This window comes from Leptopilina boulardi, unplaced genomic scaffold, assembly GCF_019393585.1.
Source record: "Leptopilina boulardi isolate dan_hultmark-lab unplaced genomic scaffold, ZJU_Lbou_2.1 LbouV2_194, whole genome shotgun sequence".
Classification (NCBI taxonomy): Eukaryota; Metazoa; Arthropoda; class Insecta; order Hymenoptera; family Figitidae; genus Leptopilina; species Leptopilina boulardi.
Window position 1 is genome coordinate 683,655 of NW_026137745.1, and position 24,845 is coordinate 708,499.

The 24,845-nt window shown below is 25.0% G+C and overlaps 2 protein-coding genes across 3 annotated transcripts in view; one reads left to right on the top strand and one right to left on the bottom strand.

Annotated features, from left to right (window-relative positions):
- The window catches only part of LOC127278046 (uncharacterized), a 96,525-nt gene extending 79,224 nt beyond the window's left edge, over positions 1 to 17,301 (bottom strand). The window contains exons 1-2 of the mRNA XM_051299553.1: positions 17,058 to 17,301; positions 14,018 to 14,107 (exon numbers count right to left, since the gene is read on the bottom strand). Of these exons, the coding sequence (XP_051155510.1) occupies positions 14,018 to 14,107; positions 17,058 to 17,093 (126 nt within the window). The 5' untranslated portion in view covers positions 17,094 to 17,301. The remainder of the gene's footprint in view (positions 1 to 14,017; positions 14,108 to 17,057) is intronic.
- LOC127278052 (arrestin domain-containing protein 1-like) overlaps positions 1 to 24,845 on the top strand; it is a 562,072-nt gene that overhangs the window by 516,575 nt on the left and 20,652 nt on the right. The window contains exon 8 of one of the 2 annotated variants that reach the window (XM_051299564.1): positions 15,109 to 15,129. The exons of the other annotated variant lie outside the window; for it this stretch is intronic. The gene's annotated coding sequence lies outside the window, so the exon portion shown is untranslated. Of the gene's footprint in view, positions 1 to 15,108; positions 15,130 to 24,845 lie in introns of those variants that run through there. 2 annotated transcript variants of the gene reach the window in all.

Consider the following 24,845-nt stretch of genomic DNA (forward strand, 5'->3'; position numbering starts at 1 on the left):
ATATAAGTAGTATATACATATAATAGTATATTCTTCAAAGATTCATAATAATGAATAATAATTTGAATTTGCTTATAAAAAATTAAGATTTTTAAAATAATAAATTATTATTATTATTATTTAACGAAAATAAATCAGACAATAGCAGACGACACGAAACGGAACGGGGGAAATATAATCCAACGTTGCCAAGCGTTGAGCTAGTACTACGTGATACAAATGAAAACTTAAATGGGCATTGATTTGACTGACGTTGGAGGGAGAGAACTTCCTTAAAATAAGAATAGTATTTTTAATATGAGAATACTCTTTTCAAAATAAGAATAATCTTCTTAATGATAAAATATCTTAAAATAAAAATAGTATCCTTAAAAAGAGAATAGTAGATATTCTTAAAATGAAAATAATATTCTTAAAAAGAGAATAGTCTCTTCAAATTAAGAATAATATTTCTAAAAAAAAGAATATTTCTCTTAATAGTTTTTGCATTATTCTTATTTTAAGAATATTATATATTTTAAGTGAAAGAATAAAATTCAAATATTTCATATTCTTAAATTGAGAATATATCGTTTCTTCGAGTATATATATAGAAATATATAACACATAATTTTGCCATACAGGTGAAGGTCAAAATTTTATATAAAATTATATTATTACCTAAAATATATGTCCGAATAATAATGTATATTGAATGATAATAAAAGAGGTCTAATATTAAAATATATTCAACAAAAATTGATTAAATAATAACTAACATACATTGAGACAAATAAAATGAAATTGAAGCAATATTCTGTCTCACTGAAACTGTCTTTATTTTGTTACTGCTACGAACCATTAATAATATAATTGAAAAATATTCTTTCTTTGAAAGGAGGTTTCCTCTATTCTAAAATTTTGTATAATTTTATACATGAAACGATAGTATTACGCAGGAAAACAAAATATTCTTTGTTTGAGAGGAAGATTATTCTTTTGAAATCATGGACTATCTTACATAATTTTCCTCTTATTTTAAGAAGAAAACAAATTATATAGAACGATTCGATCACTTTACACTTACATTGATTATAATATCTTATAAGAATAATATTCTAGGATATAGGATATTTCTCTACTTTTAAGAGGAATAGGTATATTATATATTGTAAATAAATCAATAAATTAATTTAAAACTTGTAATTTTTCGAAAAACTATTCTTAAATTAAGAGTATATTCATACTACTATAATAATATTAAAAAGTAATTTATTCTTAAATTCAGTATATTCTTATTTTTAAACTAGTATATTCACTGAATTTAAGAATAAATTACATTAAAATATTCTGAATTAAGTGCCAAAGATTTATATTCTTAATTTTAAAATAAATTTTTTTAATGCTCTTATATTTAGTTAGAAATTAGAGTACCTATAATAATATCACTGGAAGTATTATACTCTAAATTTAAGAATACACGCACCTTGACCCACTTGGAAAGATTCCCCGGAAAGTGCCCCCTGGAGGTTCTATTAGAATTCCGCCGGAACTTCCAACGTAATTCCGTCGGAATTCCATCGGAGTTACACAGAATTTCCGATGGGATTCCGCCGGAATTCCGATTAATTTTTTTCAAAATTTTTAGAGTCCTAATTTCGTCGGAACTCTGTCGGAAACCCATCGGAAATTCTTTGGAACTCCGATGGAATTACGTTGGAAGTTCCGGCGGAATTCTGATAGAACCTCTAGGGGGCACTTTTCGAGGAATCTTTCCAAGTGGGGATTTTCTACGTGTAAATGCACGTTTTTTCAGGATTTTTTTTAAAAAAATGGTAAATTTTATTGAATTAAAGTAAAGCATACCTTAAAGTACATAATATAAGCTTTATATAAAAAAATTTATTTATTAAAAAATATTACAAAATGGCGGCGTTACAGGCGTCAGACTTTTTTTAATTCATCAAATTCGCACGGAGAATAATGGAAAAACGAATAAAGTAACTTTTTTACTACTTTAAAAGTAAAACCGGAACTGTCCGCAATTTCTGTGCATTTCTGGCAATTTTTACTTCAGAAATAGTAAAATTTACTATTTCCGAAATAATTTTTACTATTTCAGGAGTAAATTTTACTATTTCTAGAGTAAAAATTGACAGAAATTCGCAGAAACTGCGGACAGTTCCGATTTTACTTTTAAAGTAGTAAAAGTTAGTTTATTCGTTTTTCCATTTTTCTCCGTGCGCTTAAAACTCGTTACTTTGGGGTTTTCGGTATCGATGATTAAGAATCCTGTGTTAATTTTTCCTGTTTAAAAAAAATGTTAATAAACTGAATTTTAAACATTACCTTTTGTAAAAACAAAAAATTATTAACAATTAAAGGGAATCTTTATAATAGTGATTAAATAATTTTTTTATTTGAGATGTTTTTTTAGCAGCATTATACTTTTCGTAAAACTCCTCTCAAACGAAGAATATTTCTGTCAGTTAAAACCTGCAAATTTTTGTCGTACTAAGACTGTCTTTTACTACTCGATTATCAATCGGATGTCATCATTTTTTCAAAATTCAAATTGTCAGATTTTGTATAGATAAATTTTGTTTTAAATTTTCTTGCAGTGAGTGATAAATAAAAAAAAATATTTTTTAATTTATTTCTTTGATTCAAATAAAAAATTTCGTAAAATCAAAGAAATATTTCTTTGAGTCAACAAAAAGGAAAGTAAAGAAATAATTTCTTTAAATCAAAGAAATTTTTCTTTAACCCTATATAACAATGTACAAATTTCTTTGAAACAAAAAATCTTTTTTCTGGATGAATATGGCGAACTTTTTTTTTTTATTAAAGTTTATCAAATTGACTTGAAACTTGTTAAACAAGGAGTTTCGATATCGCTGATTACGAATTTAATTATTAAATTCGTATAATATTATGGAATCTATATATAGATATAAGTAAACGGGTTTTGAAGAAAAATAGAATCGATTTCTTTATATATATATATATGAATCGTAGTTTCGTGGATTGAGCTACCTTCGCGGATTCACCGCAAAGCGATAAAATGCCCTTTGCTTTTTGCATTCAGCAGTCCGTGAATCCGTGTGGCTTGGCGCTCCTGGCTCACTTCCACCACATAATCTACGTTTTATAACGACGATTGCCCCTTCCGTTGTATAGATGTATGTATACATGTACTGGGCCTGATGATCCTGGTCCCCTATGCGTGGAGAAATCCAGAGGAAAAGGCGTAGGTAGTGTGGTCGGGTAGATATGCAAGTGCATTGAAGTCACGTGCTGAGTTCATATTGCCACCTGCCTGCTATATAAATGTGCCCAGGACCGGATCCTCTGGTTCAACCACTCGATATAATATAGGGTCTCCTACTACTCCTCCCCTACATTCCATAATTATATTTCTATTCTAAAATCTCATACACATTTTACATTTTTTTTTTTTTATTTAAATCTAACCCTAGAGCCACTTAAGTTATATGGAAGAATCTTTATTTAACGGTTTGAAATTCTATAAAAGTCCAAACATACAGAGAATCCTATTTTTTTTTATTTAATTAATATCCACGTTGAAAGAAAATAAATGAGCCAAGGCTGACCAGGTTTGGCATAAGACTATTTATTTAAAAAAACCTAGAATATATAAAAAGACTTTTTGCAAATTAATAAATGTTTCCGCCAAATTTTTTATTAAACATTTTACGAATATTTAAGAGACGCTTGTTTAAAATTAATTTGTTTGAATTTTTATTTGATATAATTTTATCAAATAAAAATTTTTTTTAGCAGAATTTTTATTTAATCAAATTATGTTTCGAAAGAATTTCCATTAGGTAAACCGATTTTTCATATTACAAAAATTTTTATAACTTAACCGAAAATGCATTCAAAAGAATTTATATTTGATCGAATTTTCATTTGACAGAATTTTCATTTATTCGGATTCACTTTCGTAAATGTACGGTTTAATTAAATTAATTTAAAAGTACCAAATTGATACCAAAAATATAAAATTGATATAAAAATTTGTATCAATTTGATATTTTTATTATCAATTTGATACTTTTTAATTAATTTATACTCTCTCAATTTGAGTCAGTGAAATTTTAAACAAATAAAAATGTGGCTATAAAAAATTTCTATCTAATAAAATTTTAACAAACTAATTTTAGGCAATATTTATGCGTTTCATATTTAATATAAATATTTAGCCAACTTCCCTCCTAAAATATATTTATAACGAATATTTAAATTAAATATTCATGAATTTGATCAATTTTTAAAAAAATTTCCGACATTTTGAATTTTGATAAACTGATGCCAGATTCATAAGTAATAACTCCGGAAACCTCCGAATAACAAGTTTCAAGCGAATCCGATCAATTTAAAAACAAATTTCAAATTCGATCAATTTTAAAATATATTTGGACATTTTGAATTTTGAAAATCTAATTTTTAGATTCGTAATCAGCGATTCTGAGAATTCGCGAGTTAGTATGTTCTTGATATGCGCAGTTTAAAATATGACGTTTAATTGAAAAATAATTCTTTGGTTGATCCAGTACATTATTTTATTTGTATTATACTACTTCGTGCAATAAACGCAATAAATATAAAATAAGTGGAACATCCGAATTGTGACACTTTGCAGGAAATGGTAGCTTTTTTCAACACATAACGCGTAACTAGAATAGAGAAAAGCAGGGTGAAGGAGGTGTAAAAAATATAAAAATTTGTCATATTTTGGACGTTCTATTTGAATTCCAGTGGAAATTTAAATTCGACCATTTTAAATTAATGGTGCACTCACACCTTTTTGGCTGCCTGCCTGCCTGCAGGTTACCATGGCAACGCACGGGTTAAATTAAACAAAATTTTTTCTAAGTAAATTGAAATTGTAATGTATTTATTATTTAATGAACAGAATAGGCAATGGAATTTTTATTTCTATTCTGTGACTAATTTATAGGAATAAATACGTTCGGGAAATTAGAAATTTTTGGCATTTAAAAATTCAAATCACTTAAAATTCTATTGAATGAGAGTTCTGAAAATTAAAATTCCGACTAAATTAGAATTCTTTTAAATAAAAAGTTGGGTTCGTAAAATAAAAATTTTGTCAATCAAAAATTCGGTACCTAAAAAATCTGTTAAGTAAAAATTCGTTTAAATGAAAATTATGTAAAAAATTAAAAATTCGTCTATTATATCCAATGAAACCGGGGCTATTGTGGTACGAAAATCGCAATTTTTTTTTGTTCTAAACCAAAATTCTAAACATTTATAGAAAAATGTTTTAAACTATTTAGCCCCTTAGCTGTCGACAAGATTTCCACTGTTTGGGCCAAAAGTGTGTTGAAAAAAATTTTAACGGATTTTCATGACACTTGGTATACTAAGGTTTTTAGGGTTGCTGATTACGAATCTGACATCAGTTTTTCAAAATTCAAAATGGCGGATCTAACACTGAAAAAAGGGTTTGGTATTCACAACCAAACGTTTGGTTGGTATTTAAGCAACCAAAATTTTTTTGTTGAATCAACAAAATTTTGGTTGTCCCAATAAAACTTTAGTTAGGACAACAAAAATCCTTTTTTTCTAACTTTGGTTGTGTCAAACAAATTTTGGTTGAAACAATTAAAATTTTGTTGATTTAACAAAAAAATTTTGGTTGCTTAAATACCAACCAAACGTTTGGTTATCAATACTAAACCCTTTTTTCAGTGAATATGGTGGATTGAAATTCTTAAAAATGTGCGGATTCGATTATTGCCATATTGAATCCGCCATTTTGAATTTTGAAAAACTGATGTCAGATTTGGAATCAGCGACCCCGAAAACTCCCGAGTAACCACAGTTTGAGGAATATTTAAGATTTTTTTAATCACTTTTTATAAGTTGCGCATATATGCGTCAACGACAGGCAACGGGTTAGTCGTGTTGTAAAGATATTTCTGAAGATTTTCTGCAAGTTTTATTATATATAAAAAGAATGTTATCTGAGTTATGTAAATTTAAAATTTGTACTTAAATTGTAAATAGCCCCTCGGTTTAGGGCTATTTCATAAAATAAAGTACAAATTTTTATTCTTTCGAATTAAGCTAGCTTAATTCTACATACAGCTGTATGTAAACTTTTAACCATATTATAACCCCCACAGCACCGAAACTTTCCTAAAGATTTATTTGAAATGTTCGGAATATTTAATTTCAATGTTTAGTGAAAATTGTGTAAAGATTTAAATGTCCCACTTGAATAAATGTTTAGCGCGAAACTTTCCTGAACATTTATTAAATCGGGACATTTAAATCTTTACACAGTTTTCACTAAACTTTGCAATTAAATATTCCGAACATTTCAAATAAATCTTTAGGAAATCTTTAGGAAAGTTTCGGTGCTGTGGGAGAATCAAGAAAACAATTTTTAAAAAAGATGCTGAAGATTGCTATGTGTCAAATTAAAACATTTCAAAATGAATATTTTACAAAATAAAAACTAGCGTCTACCATAATTACCTCATTTGACCGTACCAAAAACTTGTCTCCCCAAGAAATTTCCCTAAGTTTAAAAATTACTTCTACTGCCGGAACTATATAATTATCTTGATAATCATCAGACTAAGCCAGAAAAGCAAAAACCATCATCAGTCAGGCAATAAACTCGCTGACAAATTGTCCGAAAAAATAATATTTGTACGTCATTTGTAAAGAAGAAGAATAAAAGCGGATTTGTCTAACATAAATTTTTTTTGAAATATTCCATCACGCGCGTTATACATTCACTATTGTAGTAATAGGTATATCTGATACTTTGATCCCTACATATATCATTATCATATAAAAGTTTTTTTTATCATTTTTAGATTATCAGATTTTTTTCATATTGAATTTTATAAAGGAACATATATTTCATATAAAAATAGATATAATTCATGCATTTTATTAAGGAAAAAAATCTATTAAATTTTCAACAAATGATCAAATAAAAAATAGACATAAATATGTGCTAACAACTTTTATGGGCTAAATTTATATGTGAAAGTTTTTTTTTTTAAAGTGAAAATATTTTGTAACTTTACTGTACATTATATTGTAATAAATGTGTATAGTAAAATTTCATTCGTGATTTGAATTTATTTTTTTGTAAAATAAATGAGAATTTAAATATACGAACAACAAGTGTAAATACAGTAGAAAAAAGCACATTATTTTTATGGTATATACAATATATATGTGTGTGTGAATGTAGGTACTCGTTTATATTTTCGTTTTTATTGCTCGTCTCTGTGCCTCGAGCAGGTGTGTCCCACTGTCCTAGACATCACAGGCCACCGCTCCCACAAGAGAAAATCATAGGAAATGGAATTTTAAATAAAAGTTCAACATTACACTTGGCACATAGTATAGACATTGTGTGCACACGATAATATTCTTTACATTTCTGATGTTAATTTTCAAGAACGTTAATTTATTATAAAACGGATTTCATATTTTTTTTAGTTTTTGCATAATAGTGCAATAATCATTACAATTATGATTTATGATTTTTAAAAATATAATAATAATAAATTATGATTATATTTATGATTGTATAACAATTATAATTTATGATTTTTAAAAATATAATAAAACTGCTGCCAAGTTGAAGTATGAACTTTTTGTGTTCATAAATTGAACACTTTGCTTTCCCATGGAGATTTTTTGTTAATCAATTTATGGTGACTCTTTTGGTATTATATTAATTTTAAGAAGGTGTTATGTTGTATTTTTGGCTATTTGCAGAGATAGATTTTTAATATCAATAACTTCGAAATATTTCACAATAAAAAGTTCAATAATAATAGGTCAATTGATTCGTTTTTAAATATTCTCCTAGTTGTTCATAATACTTTAAAAGATATAAATATTTTTTAATAAAGCAAAAAAGGCAGGTTTTTAAAAATTTTTCAATTTCAAAATGTTAATAACTCTGGATAAAATAACAGTAGGATATTCGCTAATAGGTCAAAAGATGCGTCTTGAAAAACTCTACAAAACTAGAGATAAATATTTATTGGTGTCAATACACTTTTTTTAAGTTATGGGCAAAAAACGTTTTTCTTTAATTTTTAAAAATTCAATAACTTTGGATAGAATACCAGTAGAATGTTCGCTAACATCTCAAAAGATGCGTCTTAAAAAACTCGACAAAATTAAAGAAAAATATTCATAGGTGTCCTAAGATTTTTTTTAAATTTATGGGGAAAAAACGAGTTTTTAAAAATTTTTAAATGAAAAAAATAATAGTTAATCTTTATTAATATTGCTGAAAGTACTCTCATTATTTGTCCGCCAGTGAGACTACAATTAAAAAAATATTTATCCCTTGAGCTCTCATAGTATTCGAGATATTTAAGGAAATGTAGTGTATATATATACACACACACGGAACGACATTTTTTAAAAATGTGATTTTTGGATTCCTGAGGTCGAAAAACATAAAGATACTTTAAAAAATCAAGTTCGAAAAATTTCGGTATTACAATGCTTTCTCCATGAGGAAGCAATAATAAATTATGATTTTTTATATTATATAACAATCATAATATAATAATTGAATCGTGTACTAAGAAAAATATTACTAATTTCAATATATAGAGATCTGTTTGAACGATTTTATTTAATTTATCAAAGTTTGTAAGTTTTATTTTAATGTATGGAAAATATCTATTACTTTCATTTTAAAGTATTATTTGTTTAAAAAAAAATTATAATACGTTCGACATTATGACCGTTCGACGTATTGGCTGTTCGACTTCTTGGCTTTTCGAGGTTATGGCTTTTCGACATTTTGCCTGTTCGACGTATTGGCTTTTCGACATTTTGTCCATTCGACAACTTGCCATTCGACATTTTGTCTGTTCGACGTATTGACCGTTCGGTGAAAAGCAAGAGTCTCGTAAATTCCCACTGGAATTCTAGTAGAACGTCCGAAATATGCCATATCTTTATATTTTTTACACCTACCTCAACCTGTTTTTCTCTATTCTATTTCCCCGCCGCCATGTATCAAAAAAAGCTACCATTACCTGCAAAGTGTCACAATTCGGATGTTCCACTGATTATTTTATATTTCTTGTGTTTATTGTCAATCAAGAAGACTAGAACAAGGAGAGTGAACTAAGCTCAAATTGTACAGTGTATAGGGGGAGCAGATATTGGCACTGCGGTAGGCTGTCCAACGAAATTTTGATACATAATCGTGAGACGAATTTTAGTATCTGCGCATACATAAATATATACAGATATGTTCAATTCTAACCTAAAAACCTTTAATATTTCTGATTTACATACTAAATAAAATTAAATCACAGATAATTATAAACAATCTTAATATATTCGAAATAAAATATTTATTCCCTTTTCTGCAGTGAAAACATATTTATATTTTAATAAATTAAAAAAACTAACCTCATTTTTTGGAAAAGAAAACATCTGTTTCTTATTGTTATTTTCACTATTTTCACTTGCACATGAAGAACTGCTCCTGCAGTTCTTAACACAACAAATTCGCCCCGTTGTTCACTTTAAAAAATTTACACTATTAATTAAAAATTTCTCACTTTGATTAAAAATACTGAATATTGGGATCAGAAATCATGCGAAACTGACCCACCCCTGAGCCTTCTTGTGACAACCATCTTGGTTTTTTATCTCTTTCTTTTGTGTATGTTAGAGAAACACGGAATGAAAACATGGCCACCACAACAAGGCTCTCACCAGATGGCGTATCGCAGTATTTCAGATCCCAATAAAAACACCGCAAAAACAAAACACAGGAAAACAAATCAACGATATAAAAATATGCATGTGTTAGTATGCGCAGATACTGAAATTCGTCTCACGGTCATGTATCAAAATTTCGTTGGACAGCCTACTGTTAGGCACACTATCTCTTCCATCCCCACCACTGTACTTTGCTCTCCTTGTTCTAGTCTTCTTGATGTCAATAAGATTTTGCGATTTTGACATGATTCATAACCTAAAAAATTATTCTTTGTGTATCGTTCGGAGATGATTTTAAGTTAAAGTTTATTTTATTAAATTTACTGTATTTTTATCCAAAGTGCCCAATATAATACAAATAAAATAATGCACTAGATCAACCAAAGAATTATTTTTCATTTAAACTTAATATATTTAATTGATAACAAGAATAGACTAACTTTTAATCAAACAAAATTTATGTTTAAATGAAACATATTTTATCAACAAAAATGTATTATTGAATTAAACTTAAATATGTTTGACTGTATAGCAACAATTCACTAAGTTTGAATTAAACATAGAGGTAATATGGTTTAACTAAAAAAAAAATATTTTTTTGAATTTTCAGAGTGTGAATTTTGGAAAGGGTTCACTTTGAAAAACCGTACTTTTAAATTTATTTTCACTATCTGAAACATGTCCCTTACACTTTTTGGAATTGAATCCTTTTTGAAATTTACGATTCAATTAATTATTTTTTTATAAATAAAAAATAATATTCTCAAATAGGGTAAATGTACTAATTACGGCGCGATTCAAGTCAAAATATCTTTGAAATAGAAAATTCGACATTTCTATTGTATAAAATCAATTTAAGACTTATTAAACTAAAAGATTATGTTATTTAGATATTAAAAAAAATTAAACTTTATAAAAATCGATTATTTTAAACAAATATGAGAAATTAAAACTAATACCGTAATTTTCTATTACGGCGCGTTTATATCAGTTTCGGTGTATTAATTTCAGTGACGAAAATTACGTGTATTTTAAAGATACTTTGCCCGCCGTAATTGAAGCCAATTTATTGATATCTTAAAAATGTTTCAATTACGGCGAGGGAAAAAATTTGATCTCGAATAATTAAATTAATAATTGTTTGAATTTGCATCTTTATAAGTAATTTGTATCAAAGAAAAATTAAAATAATTTTTTTTAATCATTTTGCAACAGTTATATTAAATATAATAGTAATAATAGTTTTTTTTTAATAAACGCGCCGTAATTGGTACACTTACCCTACTTTTTCATTAATTTAGAACGCGAACATTTTACTAAATATTTTTATGTATATTATATATTAATGTATTTTGATTCAGTTCTCATGCCTCTGGGCAATTTTTAAACATTTCCAGTTGGCACTAGACACTCATTTTTAAAATAATTTTGAATTTATTTTTACTTTAAGAATTATTATTATTTTATTATTATTTTATGATTTTTTGTATTTTGTTATTATTTCTTAAATAAAAATTATTTTTAAGGTCTTTTGATTGTTGTGATTTCACATATTTCACATTCTCTGCAATTTTTTTCGCAAAATTTTAATGGATTGAGCTAAACTTTTGTGGGGAATTCAAAAATATTATAATGATTCGTTGTTTTGTACCAGAGTATATTATTAATATTTTGTAAAAAAAAATTTATTTTCAAAAAATTGCTTATTTAGGAAAATAACTATAAAATCGAATTGCCGTAATATTAAGTTTTCCCTAAATATATATGCAATTTTTTGAAAATAAATTTTTTTTTATAAAATATTAATATAACTGTAACACATAACAAGGAATCATTATACTATTTTTTGAATTCTCCACAAAATTTTGCGAGAAAAATAATTGCAGATAATATTTACATGTGAAATCACAACAATCAAATGACAATTATTTTTAAGTGTGAATTCCAATAAAACATATTTAAAAACAATTTTTCAGTTCCTTTTTTCTTAATAGTTTCTCAAGTCTGATTTATGAAAAATATTCTAATACAAATATTTAGTCAAATTTTTAAAATAAAATCAAACTTTCAATTTCAAACAGTTTCACAAAATTGTTTGCTAAGGTCAATTCGTGGATATTTAAAAAAAGAATTCAAAAAAAAGTTTTTAATTCTCAATTTTAATGAAATATTGAGTAAAAAAATAGTGTGAAAAATAAATAACGAAAATAAAAAAAAAAAATCATACACTCCGAGCCCTAGAAACATTTCCAAGAAATATTCTTAAGGGGATGTCAAAGTCGCGTCAATTTTTACATGCGGCAAATTTACAACTTTGTCCTGCCCTTAAGAGCCAAAGAAAAACCTTTTTTCAATACTTTTTATTTTATAAATATTCTATTTCATATAACCTTAAGAATTAAACGCAAAAATAATTTTATTCCTAATTATATAGGAGCCAAGATATATTCTTAAATTTAGAACATATGTATATAATTTCTTCGGTGATCGATTCACTTGTTAGCTATATATACTGTATACATATATAAAAATGTTTCTCAGTATTTTTGTGTATAAAGTTTTAAATGTGTGCGAATGTCATGTTAGCACAAAGTTCTATTTTTTAAAAGTGAAGAAAAGCATGAATGACTTGAAGTGGTTTTTAACCAATGTTTCGTGCAGACAGGTCATTAAATTTTAGAAATAAAAAAATTATCACATTAAACTTTCAAGTTAAATTATAGCAAAAATACACTTTTTAACAAAATAATTTTTTATTTTTCATATAACCTAACGCGTTCACATATGAATTTTTATTCGTTTAAAATTTGTTTTCAAAATAATTACTCCATTTTAAATTTAAAAAATATAATCATTTTTTCAACGTTTACCATAAAATAATAATAATATTTTATATTTAAAGAAAAATAACAAATATAATAAATTATGTAATTTTATATAAAAAATTACTTTTTAAATATTTTAAAGACTTAGAATACCATTTATGGAACCGAAACGTCAGAATTAATTAATTTGTGCATAAAACAAAACGTGCGAGTAGGAAATCATTAAAGAATAAAATATTGTTTAAAAAAAAACTTTCTGAAGAAGTTCAGTTAAATATTCATTTCTTAGTGAAAGGCTTTCATTTCGAGTTGTTTTCTAATTTTCTAATATACTCAAATATTAAAATTGAATATTCACATTGAAATAAAATATAATATATATAAAACGACTTTTATATGCACAGAAACAATATTTAAATTTAATTTTAAAAATATATTTTATGTGAAATAAAAAATATATATTTTTTAGGCCAGAAATTTCTTGAAGAAATTTTTTCGTTTAAATAATCATAATAAATATAAATTTGTTTGCAACAACCCAATTTGATTATTGAATCAAGTAAAAGTTTATTTGGTTCAATCAAATAATTTCTTCGTTTGAAAAATTTATTAAAATAAACTAAACGTTTATTTAGACCAAATAAATATTTATTATTTGAATCAAACAAATTTTGTTTTAAATAACAAACAAATTGTGTCAATACAAAAAAAATGTTATATATTTGTTTCAAATAAAACTTTTCTCTGATATTGTTCATTTTCATAAACAAAATGCAATTGATATTTTCCGAATTTTTAATTTAATATAGAATATTTTACCTTTAATATATAAAACAAATAGAAAATTCTTAATTTTCATCGAAAAATTATTTTTTTATTTTAATAATATTTATTATATTATTATTATTATTATTTATTATATTATTCGAAAAATAAAATTTATTCACTCAGATTATTTATATCGATATAATTAAATTTAATAAAAATTGCACTTTTCGATGTAAAACATAAATATATGTAGCACCAATGAATAAATTCATTCTATTCATTATTATATACAATTGTTTTTAATATTCCATATGTATAGTATAAAATTATAAATAAATATAATTTCCAAACAAAAATATATTAAATATAGAACTACAAAGTTTCTACCAATATTTGTTTATAACATGCACATTTTCCAATGAATAAAAAATTCAATTAAAAATTAAATAAACATATAAAACGTCCTCGAACCTCGAGAGCGCGGCTACACGATTCAATGTCTTTATAGAATTTTACCTTGACGTTCGCACTTGATATAAATTGCAAATAAAAGAGATAATTTTTCATTTCTCAAAAATTGAATGAAAAAAAAAAATTGACAAAAAATTATAATACAGTTAAAAAAAAAAAAATTATTTATAAATGAAAATAAATTATTATCTCACCTTAGCCATTTCTGATTGGGTGGGTTCTACTGGCAGTTGAGAATCATCATCCACATCATTAGAGATTGATTTTCTTCGTAGTGTAACATTCTGAAAAAATTTTGAAAATCACTGATTTGAATTGTTTTTATAAATATGAATTTTACGTATAATCATCAGAAAGCACTGGAGTTTGTTGGTGAATATAATGAAACGCGAAATTGACTATTGAGGGAAGCCTTTCGCGCAGTAAATGGGAGCGGTGTATTGATCCAAGTGTTGTTCCGCCGACCAATGCGGGGGCGGAGTTGACGATCCTGGCGTCGGCGTCGTGGACCCACCGATGCCGGGCGTCCGATTTTTTTTTTTTTATAATTTTCAATGATACGCACGCTTATTAAAAAAAAAAAAATTTTAATTTAACTCGTTTACTCTTGCGCGAAATTACACGCAATTTTATTTTCTTTTTTTTTATCTTTTGAAAATAACTTACATTTATGTATTATTTTTTTTATTTTTATGCATTTTTTATTTATATGTATTTATTTTTATATATTTATTTTTACATATTTATTATTATTTATATTACTTTTTATATTTATTATTATTTATATTATTTTTTATATTTATATTTTATTTATTTCTATAATGTGTAAATTACAAAAAATTTTAATATATTCCAATTATCAGAATAGAGTAAATTGAATTTAAAAAAAAAAAAAAATTCTTTTATTTATACAATAATATTTTAAGTTTTGTTGAAAATATTTGAAAATAGATGACAATTATTTAAATCTAAATTAAAAATAATTAATTTGATAGCAAAAGACAGTCACTGATTCAAAATAAACATTGGTGAAAATATTGTTTATGATCAACGATTAAAAATAAACATTTTTCACGCGGAAAATAATCAAATTTTTTGCTTATAAATTTTTCTATTTTAAGGGGAGGGACCAGTGAAATTTCAGCCTATGGAAATTAAGTTTGTCAAGGGATGTAAATTTTTTTTTTCTGGCATTATTTAGGATCTACAATTATTATATATTACTAATTATTATTAAAATTAAAAAAAATATATATTTGTCCACTTGAGAAATTTTTATTTTTTGACGAAGCTGAAGTACGCAACAATTATGATAAACGATTTTAAAGAATTAATTTTTTTAAATGAAAAATTCTATAATTTTTCGCCTAAAAAATATTTCTTGTAGTTTTCATTAATTAACAAATTATAAAAAAATATTTTTTAATCGAATTTTTCATTTTAAAAAATTATTTCTTTAAAAATCGTTTATCATAAACGTTGAGTACTTCAGCTTCGTTTTTTTATAAAAATTAAAAAATTTTTTTTAAATTCATATGATTTTTCAAAATCATGAAAAAAGAATATAAAAAATTCGACGATGAAAAATAATTAAAATTGTGAAAGAAGTTGAATTTTTAAAGAATTGACAGTAAAATTTAAACCAATCAAAATTAACCTTGTTCAGGAGTAAACAATTTTTTTTTCCTTTTTTCAGGACCTGTAATCACATTTTACTATAAAAAATAAAATAGTTATTAACTATTTTAGAAAATTTTTTTTATTTCTTAAAATTTTCATTTTTTGAAAAAATTTAAATTTTTCAAAATCCATTCGATTGATTGTTTAAAATCATGAAAAAAGCCTATAAAAAAAATTGGCATTGAAAAATAAGAAAAACTGTTAGAGAAGTTAGAATTTTTAATTTTCGAGAATTTTAAGTTTTATTTGAAAAAATATTAACAAATTGTTTTTTACTTTTTTTTTTATTATATTATAATTTTAATATTCAATATTGATTCAAAATTTCACCGGTCCATCCCCTTAAAAATTTATTGATCAAAAAACGTTGCAAAAAAATTTTTCAGGCAAAAAATTATAATAATTTATATATATAGAAAAATGTATTTTTTTAGGTTATGTAATAATAGCTATAAAATTTTCACTAAAAAGTTTAATTAACTAATTAGTTACATTTAACTATTTCTTCAGTCATAATTAATTATTTCTTACTATATACTAATTTTACTTGACCCCCAAAAAAATAATTTATTTCTACCAAATATAAACATATTTATTTACAACTCATTTTTTATCACGAAGCTGAAGTACGCAACGTTTATGATAAACGATTTTTTAAAAAATAATTTTTTAAAATGAAAAATTCTCTATAATTTTTTGCGTAAAAAATATTTTTTGTATTTTTCATTAATCAACAAATTATAAAAAAATATATTTTAGGCAAAAAATTATAGAATTTTTTATTTTAAAAAATTATTTCTTTAAAAATCGTTTATCATAAACGTTGCGTACTTCAGCTTCGTTTTTTATCCAATTATAAGTGGAGAGAAAAAATTTTTCACTAAACTGATCAAGTAAAAATTTTTAAAATTGTAACAATTAATAATTTTTAACAAAATTCATATTTTTGAAAGATTAAGACATAAAATCCTTATTTTAAAAATATTTCAAAAATATTTTTGATTTTCATTTATAGTTTATTATTGTTATTGTTTTTCAATATATACAACAACAAAGGGCTTGACCGCAAACAAGATGAAAAATATTATAAATAGAATTGAGAAATCCGTACATACTTGAATGAATGAATAAATGTATGTATAATAATAAATGGGGAGAAAAAAAATTTCAGTGAGCAATTAAAAGGTCAACAACTTTCAAATGCTTCTTCATCAGTGACATTAATGTGTGTGTGCATAACAAACCCAGACGTTAAAGAAGAGGAAAGAAAAAGCAATTTCCCATGGACTCGAAACTCAATTCAGTAAACCCGGAAATGCCATTTACGTTCCCTTCGTAATTCTCTCGATTGAAGGGTTAAATGGCGAAAAAGCAAATTTTAACCGCACTTTAAATATTATTAAATAAATTTTGAAAAAAATAAAAATTTTAGAAAAAATATACTTCTGCCCGCTATTTTTAAAAGAAAAAATGAAAAGATTATAAAATATCACCTTTTTAAAAAATAGACGAAAATAAAAAAATTTTTAAATAAACAAAACTTATTTTACTCACCGCAAAACGTGAATTATTGATGTCAAAAAAATTCATCCTACAACCTACTCTTGTTTCACACTCCGTTAATTTTTTCACTAAACTATATTGACATTATTATATACTTATATTAAAAATAAATTACATAATATAAAAATTAAAAACTACTTGTTAAAATACTATTAGTTTCTTGTTTGACGCCGACATTTGTCGTCGGCAATAATGTAAATGAGACTGATTGTGAGACGGAAACCGAACTATAATATACTAACAAAATAAAAGGAGAATTTATTTGGTATAGAGTTGTCTATAAACACGTGTTTCTTTGTTTCGTTCATTTGCCTTTTGGCGCGAAGGAAACAATAGTATATATGTATACCTGAGATACGAGGGATAATTGACTTGATACTTTGAAAAATTGTTGTCTAATTGTGAAAGTAAAAACTTCCTAACACGTCATTCATTTTTTTTTTAATTATCAAAATATGAATGAGTTACATTTTTGAGGTTATGTTGCACTTCTTGTAAAATTATAATATAGTTTTTTCACACAAAAATATGTTAAAAATATATGGCCATTATATGTGACACTTTACGGTGAAAGAGATCTTAGCTGCAAAAAATTTCAGGTTATGTTTAGTAATATTTTAAGCCCATATATGGATGGTAAAATTACCTCGGTTGACGGTATTTTTAATTTTATTTAAATACAACAATTGACTATTTTTTTAAATTTCAGTACATTCTTAATTTTTTTAAATTTATTTTTGAGTTTGATTTTTTTTTTTTAATCCTTAAAGCACAGCGGTGCCAGTATATTAATTTGAATTTTTTATTTTTTGCATTGAACTTTTTTCTTATTTTAAAGATTTATCTTTGTGATATTTTTTTTTATTTTAATTAAAAAAAATTTCCGATTCCAAACTTTATTGTCTTTAGCCAATAAATATTCTTTATTTCCAGGAAAAAATATTTGTCAAAAAAAAAACTTGGATTTTTCTAAAATGATGTTATTTTTAATCATACAGTTTCTGACAATACAGAAAAAAATTCTAAAAAATACATGCTTTAAAGGGTTAAATTATGATAAATTCAAATATTTTAGGGATTTTTTTTTAAATTTTAATATTATATGACATAACAATTTACCAAAGTATCAAGCCGATCTAAAAACTTTTAATTTCTGACTGGGACATTTGAGGAATAACCCCCCTTAATTATTTCCTAAATCTAAACTGATTAGTTTAAAAATTTCCAGTGGTATAAATTTTTTTACGAAAGGACAAATTTTGTAAACTAAAATTTTCAATAAACTGCATATTTACACCGTAGAATAATTATTTCACACCATGTGACTTATAGGTCACGTGATCGATACAATGTTAATTTGTCAAACACTTTTCTTGTAAAATACTATGAATAGATTCAACTGACATTTTGTGAAGAAGTCTAAAAAATATAAGAAAGGTCCAATTTAATGTGCAAAAATTGTAATATTTTTTAAGAATTAATATTATAATTATTATAAAATACTTGAAAATTGATAGGAAAACCGCGGGAGCAGTGATTTTACTCCTAACCTCAAATTTTCTAACAATTTTTTCCTTCACGTTCTTCACTAAAAAATTTACAATTAGAATTTAGAGAAAAGAGGAAAAAAGCTATGAATCAAAATGAGAATTTGGTGTTTCAACAATTCTTTTAAACGGAAAACGAAGTCCTCTGGACACTCAAAATTCATTTTTCGAGCATATTCTTATACTGAATTCGATTGCGCATCTTTTTTTCTTAAGGAGGTTCATCCCAAAATCTATTTTCTACAGATTTTTTAAAAATTTTTAAGATGTATTATTGACATCACTTTACATTTGTTGTTCAAATTTTATTGAATTTTACCGTATCATTTTCAAGATAAAAATTGATAAAGTTTGAAGTTTTACATGGGAACAGTGAAAAAACATGAAAAATGACCATGTTTTCATTAATTAAAAAAAAACGGTTCTACAGATTTTTTTAAAAAACTAATATGTTTTAAATTATGAGTTTTAACAGTTTTTACAAAAATATGAAATTTTTTTACCGTTTGGTTGTGAAGTAAATGTTAATCAAAATTAGCAACTTTTGAACTTATCCCATGTAAATAAAAGAAAGAAGAGGAGAAACGGCAACATAACCTCTAAATTGGCCAGTGGAGCTCAACTTTTATGGACTATAGCTGTCGGTTTTAAACTTACGGAAAACCCCTAATAGAATGAGTACCGCTTGAAGGGATGAACCTCCTTAACCCCTTCGCAGTCCAGTTAAAAATCGCTGGTGGGCCTAAAACGGTCCGAAAAAAAAGTTTCCAAAAAAATATGACTTCATCATATTTAAGGTTTTTGGGGTCGCTAAATTCAAATTTGAGGTCAGTTTTTCGAAATTCAAAATGGCGGATCCAATATGGCGGACAAATTTTTAAAAAATCAATCCAATTTGCCTGAAATTTGTTACTCGGGGGTTTTTGGGGTCGCTAAATTCAAATTTGAGGTCAGTTTTTCGAAATTCAAAATGGCGGATCCAATATGGCGGACAAATTTTTAAAAAATCAAACCGAATTGCCTGAAATTTGTTACTCAGGGGTTTTTGTGGTCGCTGAATTCGAATTTGAGGTCAGTTTTTCAAAACAAATTCAGACAAATCGGATTGATTTTTTAAAAATTTGTCCGCCATTTTGGATCCGCCATTTTGAATTTTGAAAAACTGACCTCAAATTCGAATTCAGCGACTACGAAAACCCCCGAGTAACAATTTGTGGTCAAAACGCATTAATTTTTAAATTATCCGCCATATTGGATCCGCCATTTTGAATTTTGAAAAACCGACCTCAGATTCGTAATCAGAGACCCCGAAAACCCCTGAGCAACGAGTTTCATGTAAATCTGATAAATTTTAAGTTTTCATGGTCGCCATTTTGGGTCCGCCATTTTGTTTTTTTGAAATCTGACTTCAAATTTGGATTCAGCGACCCCAAAAACCCCCGAGTAACAAATTTCAGGCGAATCAAATTAAATTTAGTATTTTTTTTTTGCGATGGCCATATATGGCCACTTGCACAAAGGTGGCACGACTTTTTCTGGCCACATATGGGCCCTGGACTGTCAAGGGGTTAATAAAAAACTTTATAAAATTGACTGAGCTAGAGCGAGTTGAAGTCAAAAAAAAAAACAATTAAATTTTACGTTTCCAAAAAACCAGTTTTTCTCTTATATTTCGAAACCGGAAAATGATGGAAAGTTTTTTATTAAGAAAAAAAGATGCGCAATCGAATTCTGTATAAGAATATGCTCGAAAAATATTAAAATTCGAAAAATGAATTTTGAGTGTCCAGAGGACTAAAGTTTTCCGGCCGAAAAAATTTACGTGCCCTTCTAGAATCCAGCGGCTCAATTTCTGCAGGGACGCATGAATAAGCTCTAAAATAAATTTGTTAGAAGTTATATTTCATAGAATTTTAATCAGCAGAATATTAATTTGCCAGAAAGTCAATTTAATTGAATTTTAATTTGGCAGAAAATCAATTTGATCGAATTTTAATTTGCCAGAAATTAAATTTGACCGAATTTAAAATTTCCCGAAACGTTGTTTTATAGAATATTAATAGTGCAGAAAAACAATTTGACAGAAATCTACTTTACCAGAATGTATATTTGTTTGAATATTAATTTCCCAGAAAGTTAATTTGACCGAAAATTAATTTGGCAGAATTCCAATTTGATCGAATTTTAATTTGCCAGAAAGTCAATTTAATTGAATTTTAATTTGGCAGAAAATCAATTTGATCGAAATTTAATTTGTGCAAAACGTTTTTTCATAAAATTTTAATTTAGCAGAAATGTAATTTAATAGAATCCCAATAAAGCAGAAAAACAATTTGACAGAAATCTACTTTACCAGAAAGTATATTTGTTCGAACATTAATTTGCCAGAAACTCAATTTCACCGAAAATTAATTTGACCGAAATGTTTCGGCGCGAATTTTAAAATTAACCAATCACAATTTTCTTGATAATTTCCTATTGATTAATTTTAAAATTCGCGGCCAAATATTTCGGTCAAATTAATTTTCGGTGAAATTGAGTTTCTGGCAAATTAATGTTCGAACAAATATATACTGTCTGGTAAGGTAAATTTCTGTCAAATTTTGATTCTGCTATATTGGGATTCTATTAAATTACATTTCTGCTAAATTAAAATTTTATGAAAAAACGTTTTGCACAAATTAAATTTCGATCAAATTGATTTTCTGACAAATTAAAATTCAATTAAACTGACTTTCTGGCAAATTAAAATTCGATGAAATTAGATTTCTGCCAAATTAATTTTCGGTCAAATTAACTTTCTGGGAAATTAATATTCATATACATTCTGGTAAAGTAGATTTCTGTCCAAATTGTTTTTTTGCACTATTAATATTCTATAAAACAACGTTTCGGGAAAATTTAAACTCGGTTAAATTTAATTTCTGGCAAATTTAAATTACGATCAAATTGATTTTATGTCAAATTAAAATTCGATCAAATTGATTTTCTGCCAAATTTAAATTCAATTAAATTAACTTTCTGGCAAATTAATATTCTGCTGATTAAAATTCTATGAAATATAACTTCTAACAAATTTGTTTTAGAGCTTATTCATGCGTCCCTTTCTGTAAATCAAAAATTTCGGACAAGTGAAAAATCATTTAAATGAAAATTCTCCTCATTTAAAAATTCGGCTCAGTGGAAGTTTCACTAAATTAAAATTCGTTGAAATAAAAATTCTGTATAATGAAAATTTGGTAATTAAAAAATTTTTTCTAAATAGAAATTTTGTTATGAAAAAATTTAGTTTCATATATAAACATATTAAAATGAATAAAAAAAAAATTTGAATAAAAATTCTTTTAAATAAAAATTTTGGATAATTAAAATAATTTTATATAGCAATGTTTTACTTACATGTGTAACAAATTTCTCTTCAAAATGAGAAGAAATTTAATGAACATCTATTTTTACACTTGCCGCCTCTTGATTCACTAAAAACGTCCACTTGCCGAATCATTGGAAAACTCTTGAAACGTATTTTCTCTTTTTTTTGAACAAAATTTCACGTTGCAATTTATTCAACTCCACTGTAATCGAAAAACAAAATAAAATAAATAAAATAGTTATTAAAAATAATAATAATTCTAATTATTAATTATAATTCTTAAAATATTTTTAATAATAATTAATATTATAAATATTTATAATATTGCAAAATTGAAAAACTTATTTTTTAAATAAATTATAAACTTATTTAAAGACACAATTGAAGGATAGGAATATTTTATGTCGGTAAATAAAAACTACAATATATGCATTGCACGTACATACAGAGGTAATATTCATCATATTCATACTTGGTATTTGTGTAACAATAAATGGGTACCAGAAGAATTTAAGTAAAGCGGATAAAGTTGTTGTTTTTTTTTTAACGAGCTAAAGCTACCGACGGTAATTATTATTTTTATGTTGATTTAACAACAATAGTGATTTTATGTTACAGATTATCACTACTATTGAATATTAAAACTATTTAACTTTATATTTGTAGTGATATAAAAAAGAGGACAATCACGATGCTATACATATAAAAATGGCATACATATAACTTAAATTAACAGGTATCTTGAAAAATATCAAAAAAAAAAATTTTTTTTCTATACTATTATATTTTATACCGATTGTTACCATCGAAAAAAAAAATTTATAAGAAAAAATAAGTTTCAAAAATATTTTCTAAAAATTCATTTCTACAAAAACTGTAATTTTATATAATATAAAAAAAAAATTTACAAACACTACTTATTATATGTATTAACTGTCTTAAAAATTCATCTAAAGAACCAATTTAATTAGAATTAAATCAATTTCAAAATTAATTTAATAAATTTATAAAAATTAATTAACATTTAAAATCTTAATTTCACTTTCTCTATAAAAAATTTTGAATAAAGCGAAAAATAATTTGGAAGCACACGTTACGAAAGAATAGAAAAAAAAAATTTACATAGCAATAATTTGTAAAATAAAATTTTGTATCGCAACATTCGGTATTGTAATATACGGTCCTTATCACTCTCACGTTTTTTTTTTTTTGGCCTATTATACAAGTATTACTCTTTTACATATCTAAATACATAAATGTCAAGTTTCGAATGCCAAGACGTAAAAATTATTGCAACTTTACAAGAATGGAACTCGGAGAAAATTTTTTTAATAAACATTTATCAATATTATGTAAAAAAAAAGACATCCGAATTTTTTCAAATTTACATTGAAACATTAGAAATTTAAATAATCAGAGGTTAATAATTCCCTCTGTGTTTCATTTTTTATTATTTACACGTCTTTCTTTCTAATTTTTCATTTTTAGAGATAAAATTTAATTTAATTCGATTGAATTGATAATTAATTTTTCTTCACGAAAAAAATTTTTGTATAATTAACAAACATTTAAATTTATGCAATAGAAAGAATAAAAATTAATTCAAATTTTTATCAAAAAATTTATATTAAAACAATTCGGAAAAATTCAGACATTACATATATAAAATTCAATTTTTTTATACGATATTTACAAAAAAAAAAAAAAAAATAGAATACAATTTTTAAAATTCTATTTTTATTTATCTACTATTGTCAAATATTTATAATCACTCTTTTTTGCAATTCCGGCATATTATATATATATTGTATTTTATTTATTTATTATAATTATATTTAAAAAGAAGAAAATTCCATTCTTTTGTTTTTTTTTTTTCATCATCTTCAATTTTACGTCATTCGTTCGATTCCCTGTGCTTTTAAAAAAAAAACTTCACATGATCTGAATATTACCGGAAAAAATTTTTTAGCCCTTAAAAATTTGAATTCAAAGAAAAAACTGTCAAAAAAAAGAAATTTCAAATTAAAAATATTTTCTATTAAGAAAGTATTCTCATTCAATCTTTCAATTAAAAAAAAAAAATAATAATAATATTTTAATTTTCTAATTTAAATGAAAAAAAAATTATTTATTCTATACAATATTTGTAAATGCAAAAATATTTAATTTCATCTTATTTCTTGAACTAAAAAATATTGTAAACATTTTAAGAGATAAAAATTTTTTTCAAACTTAATATAACAAATCAAACATTGCACTAATATCGAGCTTTTACAATGAGTTCATTTTTTTTTTACAATATCATATTTGGGCGTGTGCATATATTTCTAAACCTTTTTATTCTCGAAAAGGTTTAGTTTCTTAATTAATAATATATTGAGACAATAGTTATTGTTGTGCAGAATTGCGCGGTACGACAATTATAACAAAAAAGCAAATACAATATTAGTGTAATTGTGTCTCTCTTTCACATGAATTATATAATATCTATATAATTATAATAAAACTTCATATAAAAGCGTTGAAATTTTCGTATATTATTTTTTTTCGTTTTTTCTCTCTCTCTCTCTCTCATTTATAACTTTAAGCTACACAAAGAATTACTTTCACAAAATAGCACGCCTCTGTGGTAACCCTAGTTTTTCTTATTAACTACTGTACACACAATTATAAGTATTTTAATATTCTTATTATTTTTTTCTAATCTCTCTCTTTCTCTCTCTATTAAGTTAATTATCTTTTAAGATTGTTTTTTTCTTTCTCTAATCGACAAAAATTGCATTGTAATAAGCACTTTAAATATTAAATTCGAATCGCAGTAATAGTTTCTCTTCTTTTATTAAAAGATAATTTTTTTTTTTT